This window comes from Henckelia pumila, chromosome 4 (assembly GCF_033568475.1).
Source record: "Henckelia pumila isolate YLH828 chromosome 4, ASM3356847v2, whole genome shotgun sequence".
In the NCBI taxonomy this organism is placed as follows: domain Eukaryota; kingdom Viridiplantae; phylum Streptophyta; class Magnoliopsida; order Lamiales; family Gesneriaceae; genus Henckelia; species Henckelia pumila.
In genome coordinates, this window is record NC_133123.1 from 230,912,570 (window position 1) to 230,922,459 (window position 9,890).

Genomic DNA, 9,890 nt, shown 5'->3' on the forward strand with positions numbered 1-9,890 from the left:
AATAAAATGTGGACAAAAATGTAAATTCATAACTAAAGTGCCACTTTTATAGATAATAAATAATAATATATATAGATATATAGAATATTTAAAAAAATTAAAGTTATTTAAGTATATTTTTAATATAAGCTACACCTTTTTAAAAAAAAAAAAAAAGATAAGATAAGATAGCTACAAATTTTTAAATTACATTTATATGAAAATTGTAAGTTGGATTGGTCTTTAAATTAAACTAGCAACTTTGACACACGCGATGCGTGTACACAAAATATAATAGATGAACGATTTTTTTAATAAACAAATATGATTATATAATTATGGCGAAACAAATTCAAACATTATTTAACTAAAGAAAAAGAAAATAAAGTTTAAATAAATAAATTAAAAAAATAAATCAAATTTGAATTAAGAAAACAAAATCCACAACAAATTAAGGGTATATTTGGAATATTAAAAAAAGTCTCACCAAAAGTAGTTATTATTAGACTTTCTCCCTTTATTAATAGTATAGATGAAAATTGTAAGTTGGATTGGTTTTTAAATTAAACTAGCAACTTTGGCACACGCGATGCGTTTACACAAAATATAATAGATGAACGATTTTTTAATAAAAAAATATGATTATATAATTATGACGGAACAAATTCAAACATTATTTAACTAAAGAAAAAGAAAATAAAGTTTAAATAAATAAATTAAAAAAATAAATCAAATTTGAATTAATAAAACAAAATCCACAACAAATTAAGGGTATATTTGGAATATTAAAAAAAGTCTCACCAAAAGTAGTTATTATTAGGCTTTCTCCCTTTATTAATAGTATAGTTTTTAATATAAGCTACACCTTTTTATAAAAAAAAAAAAACAGATAAGATAAGATAGCTACAAATTTTTAAATATTAAATTTATATGAAAATTGTAAGTTGGATTGGTTTTTAAATTAAACTAGCAACTTTAGCACACGCGATGCGTGTACACAAAATATAATAGATGAACGATTTTTTTAATAAACAAATATAATTATATAATTATGGCGGAACAAATTCAAACATTATTAAACTAAAGAAAAAGACAATAAAGTTTAAATAAATAAATTAAAAAAATAAATCAAATTTGAATTAATAAAACAAAATCCACAACAAATTAAGGATATATTTGGAATATTAAAAAAAGTCTCACCAAAAGTAGTTATTATTAGGCTTTCTCCAGTATAGATGAAAATTGTAAGTTGGATTGGTTTTTAAATTAAACTAGCAATTTTGGCACACGCAATGCGTGTACACAAAATATAATAGATGAACGATTTTTTTAATAAACAAATATGATTATATAATTATGACGGAACAAATTCAAACATTATTTAACTAAAGAAAAAGAAAATAAAGTTTAAATAAATTAATTAAAAAAATAAATCAAATTTGAATTAATAAAACAAAATCTACAACAAATTAAGGGTATATTTGGAATATTAAAAAAAGTTTCACCAAAAGTATTTATTATTAGGCTTTCTCCTTTATTAATAGTATAGATATAAATTAATAGTATAGATATTAAATACAACGAAAGGCTAAAATGAGAATGGCAAATATGGTGTTAGGTTAAAAGTATTTGAAAGGCCGTCCGTTATAATTCTCACCTTCAAATCAATCGACTTCCCATTTCTCTCTCTTGAAGAAAATTTCATTCCTCGCGCATCAAACGTCAAGGGGTACGTTCAAAATTTCTCGTTACGTGAATCAATCGAATCTACATTTTGTGATTTTTAACGCTTTTATTATTCATCGCGGTTGATCTGAATCTGATGCGTTCCTGGATGGCTTTGATTGATTGCATTTCCCAATGAAAATAATTGGGATTTGGTTTTGCAAATAGTTATCAATTTTATCCATTATTTTTTGAAGATCGGGGTTGATCTTCTTCATCTTACTCTGTGAATGATCCTCACTGTATTTTATTAGATGTAACAAGATTAAAGCTTTCAAGCATCAAACGATCAAATCGATATTGTCGTTTTGAGAGGATTTGTTTTGCGCATGTTATTAATGTTTATCCGTCATTTTTGGAGATCGGGGTTAATTTTTCATCTTACTCTGTTGACAGAACTATGAAGTATTGATGCTTGCCGCATTTTATTTGATAGGACAAGATTGTAGCTTCTAAATATCAAATCCTTACCATCAAGTATTGATTGTTTTTTCAATTGACTTTGAAATTGAAAGGCTTTCATCAAATTACTTTATTGGTATTGGTTGGATTTTTTTTAAAAGGGGGAACAATGGCATTTTTTTTATATTTTGTAACGTTTGTTGCATCTGGGAATAAATGTTGCGAAAGTGTGATCATTTGTTAATCTTCAACATGATAAGCATCTGAACATATTGGTCTTTCTTCTGAAAAAACTAAGAGAATGGGTCGTGGAGTCAGTGCTGGTGGTGGCCAAAGTTCTTTGGGTTACCTGTTTGGAAGTGGAGATCAGGCCCCCAAAAATCCTGGAGCAGCACAAAATGCACCAAGCAACGAGCTTCCCTCAAAGCCCTCTGCCACTCCTCAAGTAGCGGATAACAATAAGAGGAATCCTGCAGGCAGCAACCTTGGCAGTGTCACAAATAACTACTTCAGAACAGATGGGCAGAACTGCGGAAACGTCATAACTGTATGTTGTGTTCTTATGCATAATGTTGACTGGTTTTACTTTCTCATCACGAACGGTCTATGAATTTCTTGCAAGATAGCAATCAGATTCTAAAATATGATTTCACTTTTTCATAAGGATCATGACAATCAAGTTCTTGTCTAGTAACTTGGACCTCTTTTCATCATATTTGTAATTTCACAAATATGCCTATTCGCCTATGGTTACTCATGTGGCTTCTTTAATGACGTATAAATGATATTAGGACCGACCATCGACAAAGGTCCATGCTGCACCTGGGGGTGGCTCGTCCCTAAATTACCTATTCGGAGATGGGAGCAAATGATGCCTGTGGTCCTGAAATACCTGTCTGGAGCATTTGGTTACTCATCCTAAGTGTGATAACTGAACTTTGGTGATTGCTATGATTTACAATAAGTAGTACTAGTTCAATATTCAATATACATTCAAGTCTTGGTATAATTGCATATATTTTTGGGACCTAAATAAAAAGTTTGTAAAACCCATCTTCAATTTAAATCAATATTGATTCAGTTGCTCAACAATTTGTTTATATTTGCTCTACTATCATATCAACTTAATTAATCTGTCGGACCATGGTGTATTGTTCTGCTGATCAAGAAATGCATGATTCTTAAGAGCATGTTCGTGGACCGTGGGTAGCTTAACACAAAAGCATTTGGTGTTTTATATAGTACTAGTATTCCGCTGCACGCGTTGCGTGCTCTTACATTTCATTTTTTTAACGAAAACATTAAATAATAAATTGTAAAATTAAAAAATAATATAAATATAACGTTTTCATAAACAAATATTCACAAAAAAAAAATATATCTTATAAAATAAGTGTCATTTTTTTAAATAAAAAAATATCAAAGAGCACAAAGTGAGCATATAATGGCTAGAAAAGAGGAAATCCATATAAAATGACTATTTTGCCCAATAATTTTGGTTTAATTAAAAATTAAATTAGAAAATAATGATAATTTCAAATCAAACTTCATTAATTAATTGAAACTTTGTTAATTAGATAGTATTTACTTTAATAATATAGTAAGATATGTATGTGTGTGTATGTAGCATTACCATATATAAAGTATAGACCATATTTTATGGCTTATAATTTTGGCTTTTTTAACTACTTTTTCAGAAAAAACTATCTTTCCATTTCAAACAATTGACTGAAAAATAAAATTCTCTGCCACTCTATTCAAAGTTGACTTAAAAAAGAACGAAAAAAAAATGCCTCTCATGACAGATTTTTAATTCACGTTACATCGTTCTTAGCACTGCATTCCTGATAGGTAGAAAACACAATCAGACTTCACACCTAACCAAATTATGAAACTGAATTTTTAAAATTTCATAAAAATTTTAAGGTTGTGCTTGAGGGATTTGAATGATGTAATTGAAATGACATGTATTTTACGTATATTTCAAATCCGCCCTGATTACGATTGCATTTACATGAATTAGCAAGAGAAGAGTACCAAATTCAATCAACATGAATTAATCTAAAAAAAAATTTGAATTCCAAGATTTCAAATCATTTCATTCAAAGCAACCCAGAAAATGTACATTTAACATTAGGAAATTGTTATTTTATTCCAAATTAATAATCAAATGCCACATATCATTGGAACCACATACTTGAGAGGAGGCAAAATGGACATATTTGGTATCATCTTATGACAAGAAAAATCATAGAGTGCAAGTACGATGCAATTATTATTGCTCTCAAATCTCATACTTGGTTTCAATTCAAAAAAATAATAAAATAGATAAATAAATAAATATATATATATTTTCAGCTGCCTAACTATTTCTGCCCACCTCGTTCCCGATCACTAAAATCCAGTACCATGTTTTAGACACAATATCAAGTTTTAGTGGTCGGAAACGAGTTGGATGTTATTGACGAAAATTTATATATATATATATATATAATATATATATATTTTTATATATATATATATATCATACTTTGGAATTTAACGGTTGAACAAACAGTTTCAAAAAAGTCATCAATTAGAATTTAGCCTATACTGGGACCAGCTGAGCTAAATGTTGACACTACGTGTGAAGGATGGATGTTCCGAGGAGAGGAGACGACTTGAAAATGAAAGTCTACAAAAATTCTTATGATCATCACCGAATTGCAATCATAAATCGAAGCATGAATGATTATCCAATTTGTGTGGTGCTGTTCATTTGCTTGATTGCTTCAACAGATTGTATCGATGGTTACATCACCGGCGACGTTTCGATCAACTGCGGCTCAAATGCCGTTTCTGCAACTCCTTCCGGCAGGAAATGGATCGGAGATAAGCACCCAAAGCTCAGCTCCTCGCTGCAGTTAAAAGGCACATCAACCATCTCCACTGCTTCTGATTACAACAACATTCCCTATAAAACCGCCAGAATCTCTCGTTCCGCTTTCTCCTACTCGTTTTCACTCAACCCAGGTCAGAAATTCATCCGACTTCACTTTAATCCCACTGCGTATAAAGGGTTCGAAAGGCGGAAGGATTTGTTCAATGTTGTGGCCGGACCTTTCACCTTTCTTGCTAACTTCAGTGCTTCGCTGACCAGCGATGCTCTTGGGTTGAGTTATTTTGTGAAGGAATATTGTTTGAATGTGGAAGAAAACTATCAACCGCTCAACATTGTTTTCTCCCCGGCCACCACTCAATCACCACATGCTTATGCATTCATCAATGGGATTGAGATCATTCCTGTGCCTCTGGCTCACCCTTGCTTTCATGGTGAGACTAGTGTTGGGGCACGGGTGATTAATGGGCATGAGTCTCACTTGTTCTACATTGATAATGGCACCGCGCTAGAAACTGTTCACCGACAAAAGGTCAGATGGGATTATGCTTCATCGGGTGATGATTTTAGCGATATTTTTGGGGTGGGGGAAATAATAGTTCCAAAAGAAAAGGCTAGTGATTTGACGTGGAAAATACCAGTAGATGTGGGATTCAGGTACTTGGTTAGACTTCAATTCTCTAATGCAGGACTAAAGATGATAGGAAAAGGCCAAATGATTTTTAAAGTCCTCGTTAATGATATAGTTGTTTGCACCAATATGGACGTGCTCCAAGAAAGAGATGGCATTGTCTTGCTCAAGTATAACTTTAGGGACTTTATAGTTATAGCAAGAGGACTAAAAGAAGAAGGTAAACGTGATCTCTCCCTTCAAACATGTGACGAGTTCATACATGGGCACGGACCCTTTACAGCATTTGAAATATTCAAACTCAGCAATCTTGACAATAGTCTTGCCAGCTTGAATCCCTTACCTTCTACATGGGACTCAAGGTCTTGGACTATCCAATCAGTTCTCTCAATTATCAATATTAGAAGTGCTATTGCAACTGCTGTGGTAGCTATAATTTCTATAGTAAACACCATTATCCATGAGTTGGGAGGAGTTTTCCTATCAACAGATACAGAGGACGAAAACAAGCCATCGGCCAGGGCCGAACGATTTTGCCGTTGTTTTTCATTAGCCGAGATACAGTTGGGCACTCGTAATTTCAGTGACGTACTTGTAATTGGGAAGGGTGGATTCGGTAAAGTTTACAAATGCCTAATTGATAACGGGAGTGTGACTGTCGCCATAAAGCGATTGAAATCAAACTCCACGCAAGGGGCACATGAGTTTTTGACAGAGATTGAAACACTTTCTGAGCTCCGACATGTTAATCTCGTCCCTCTGATTGGCTATTGCAATGAGCATGGGGAAATGATTCTTGTTTATGACTACATGCATAATGGAACTTTGGCGGACCACCTCTACAAGCTTGAAAGAAATGGCGAAAGCTGTCTTTCTCTCACGTGGAAACAACGTCTTGACATCTGCGTTGGAGCTGCTAGAGGACTAGATTATCTTCACACAGGACATGGAATCATACATCGTGATGTCAAGGTTTCAAACATTCTACTAGATGAAAATTTCGTGGCTAAGGTTTCAGATTTTGGCTTGGTCAAACGTGAAAGGAAAAGCAAGGTACAGAGCCATGTTAGCACAAGAGTTAAGGGTACGTTTGGGTATTTTGACCCAAATTATTTTAGGACAGGTAAACTGACAAGGAAAAGTGACATATATGCCTTTGGTGTTGTTTTGTTGGAAGTATTGTGTGGGAGACCGGCATTAGATAAAAGTGTTCCAAAGGAGGAACAAGTTCTAACAAAGTGGGCTCGAGATAAAATCATTAAAGGAGAAGTTGATCTGATCGTAGCTTTAAGTTTGGGGGAGATTTCACCAGATAGCCTGAGAACATTTTTAAAGGTTGTTGAGAGATGCTTGGAAGATAACCCAAGGAAGCGACCGACAATGGCTCAAGTTGTGGTGCAACTTCAGTTTGCACTTGAGCAGCAGAAAACCACGAGATGTTCGTTGTCAAATGAGATGACAAGTGTTGCTCCCTATGATGATGAAGCCAATGTTTTAGTTGGTAATGAGCAGACTATCACCCCTCTTCCTAAAGAACAAACTAGCCACGATGATGATGCCAAAGTATTAGTTGGTGGGCAACCAAAATTCTCCTCCCCTAATGAGCAAACTCCGACCCTTCATCCCAGAGAACAAAGGAGCCGCAGTGATGAAGCCAATGTATTAGTCAATGAGCAACTGGCATCGTCCTCCCCAAGTGAGCAAACTTTAGAACCTCTTCCGAGAGAACAAACAAGCCGCAACCTGAATAACGGCCATGCTCTATCTGAAGGAAATTGGAGGAAAGCCATGGCAAATAAGCGATCTCGGTGGTCTTGGGATGCGTTGTGGAACATATTTAAGCCCTCGAAGAAAAATGAGTTGCCGATACCAGGTATACTTTTAACGCAGCACAGTAAATTAAAAAACGAAACAATTTCTCATATTTTGAGTTTCAAGTCTATGATATTTTGCTGACGTTTTGGTAAACGGAGCTTTGCTGCAACTCATCAAATTTGAATGTGGTTGAGTTGACATTTTTTATCTGTACATTTGCGTTTGCTACTTTGATTTTATTATACTCCTATTTTTTCTAAACCGTATGCCATTTTTTTTCAGTTTTCATCAAATTGAGATATATAGTAATAAAGTACTTGCAAAACTAAGACATTTACCGATATATTTTGGCTTAATGAATTTGAGGCGGTGAAAGAGGAGAGCCAAGGACATCAGAAGCAAGTAGTGGATCTCCTGAGAACGTTTTACCTATTGAAGTACCGTCATTGTCATTGGCTAACCTCCGTAAACTGACGAGTAATTTTGGATCCGCGGCTCTTATTGGAGAGGGTTATTACGGCAAGGTGTTCTATGCAGAGCTGATCGGTGGACAGCCTGCAGCAATTAAAAAGCTGGAGGCTGATTCTTCACCAGAACCAGACTCTTACTTCATGCCCCAGGTATTTTATTTCGTCAGCTCCTCTGTTTTGTAAATGAAAATTGATTCCCTGAAATGTCATCATGGACCATACAGTTATCGTTGGTTTCAAGACTCAAACACGAGCATTTCGTGAGATTGCTTGGATATTGTGTGGAGGAAAATCACCGTATCTTGGCTTACGAGTATGCTAAAAATGGCACTTTACATGATGTTTTACATGGTATGTCAAAGTCTCAGCTATATCTAAACATCGAAGATGTTGATGAACGACAAGACTGAACGACAAGACGGCTCTTAATTATCATTTCATGTTGTATAGGCAGGAAAGGAGTGCGAGGGGCAAAACCTGGTCCAGTTCTTACCTGGAATCAAAGAGTGAAGATTGCTTTTGGTGTAGCCAAAGGCCTAGAATTTTTGCATGAGAAATGTCACCCTTCAGTTGTCCACCGTGATGTCAGATCCAGCAATGTGCTGCTGTTTGATGACGATTTAGCCAAACTTGCTGATATTACCTTGTCAGAGAGATCATCATCTGATATAACTGTTCACCAGTACTCAAACAGAGTCTTGGGCATATTTGGATACCATGCTCCAGAGTCAGATATTACTCTCCATTCACTTACTCAACATTAAACCTTTTTAGATCTTATGAACTGATTGTGCGCATCGTTCAGGTATGCAATGGCAGGGCAAATTACTCGGAAAAGTGATGTGTTCAGTTTTGGAGTGGTTCTTTTAGAACTTCTGACGGGAAGAATGCCAGTAGATCACAACCAACCCAGAGGGCAACAAAATCTGGTTACGTGGGTGAGTTTTGTTTCTAGTGAATCATATCTTGATTTCAGTTAGAATTCAACTAATTTCAACTTTCAGGCAACTCCAAGGTTGGGTGAAGATAAAGTAAAGCAATGTGTAGATCCCAAACTATATGGTGATTATCCTCCAAAGGCTGCTGCTAAGGTATTTTTTTTTAATTTTTTTTTTCTGTTTATGTTATCACACAACATGACGTTTTGTGATTTGTTTTGGAGGACATTATAATAATTGCTAAATCGTGGACTTTATCGTTCCTTTATTTGAAATTTTCTACACGATTCTTGGTTATTTAGATGGCAGCAGTGGCAGCACTTTGCTTGCAATACGAGGAAGAATTCCGGCCAGACATGCGCCTTGTGGTGAAGGCTTTGCAACCACTTCTCAAATCTTTACCAGCGTAAAGTACAATGTTGAATATCATTATAGATATTATAGATATGGTATGCTAAAAAAATTGGTGCTATAAGCGCAAAAAAAAAAAAAAAATAATAATAATAAGAAAGGAAAACAAACACACACATGTGAATATCATTATAGATATGGTATGCTTTGAGGAGTGAGGACGGTGTCATTAGAAATACAATGTTGTTAGGTCGTGTTTACTTAGTACTAGTATTGCATCTCATGCGACGTACATGAACTTTATTTTTACTCATGCGATGCACAGGGACTTTGTTTTTATGTTATTATTAGTACTAAAAATTAGCAAGTATGTGTGTTTGTATAAATAATTTAAATACACTAAATTAAGTTCGAGTTTGAATATGAAAGGATTGGAAATCTATTGATTTAAATGTATTTCTATTTTTTTAATAACTTACACGAAAAATAAAATAAATTCATCTTTATATTTATTTACACTATAATTGAATTAATTACAATATTTTTTAAATCCTAAAATATTACAATCATTTGAAATTTATTGTGATAAGTGAAAATAAGTAGGAGATTGATTTGACTTTACATAATTGGAGTTCATAGATTTCAAATGACCAAATTCAATTGCAACCTAATTTGGTTATTTTATTTAAATGTTTTATAAG

The 9,890-nt window shown here is 33.9% G+C and overlaps 2 protein-coding genes across 3 annotated transcripts; both read left to right on the forward strand.

Annotated features, from left to right (window-relative positions):
• The first annotated feature begins 1,586 nt into the window (after positions 1-1,586).
• On the forward strand, positions 1,587-3,112 carry LOC140865535 (protein SPIRAL1-like 2). Its single transcript, XM_073270204.1, has 3 exons — positions 1,587-1,708; positions 2,407-2,653; positions 2,898-3,112. Exons 2-3 carry the CDS (start codon positions 2,408-2,410, stop codon positions 2,976-2,978), a joined length of 327 nt encoding a protein of 108 aa, XP_073126305.1. The 5' UTR covers positions 1,587-1,708; position 2,407; the 3' UTR covers positions 2,979-3,112.
• A 1,574-nt stretch (positions 3,113-4,686) lies between these two features.
• On the forward strand, positions 4,687-9,533 carry LOC140859776 (putative receptor-like protein kinase At5g39000). 2 transcript variants are annotated; one of them, XM_073262329.1, is made up of 7 exons: positions 4,687-7,488; positions 7,809-8,050; positions 8,125-8,251; positions 8,351-8,627; positions 8,706-8,838; positions 8,905-8,991; positions 9,141-9,533. In XM_073262329.1, exons 1-7 carry the CDS (start codon positions 4,740-4,742, stop codon positions 9,246-9,248), a joined length of 3,723 nt encoding a protein of 1,240 aa, XP_073118430.1. In that variant the 5' UTR covers positions 4,687-4,739; the 3' UTR covers positions 9,249-9,533. The 2 variants fall into 2 exon arrangements, with proteins under 2 accessions (XP_073118430.1, XP_073118429.1); XM_073262328.1 differs by having other exon boundaries at positions 4,688-7,488; positions 7,797-8,050.
• Positions 9,534-9,890: the final 357 nt, after the last annotated feature.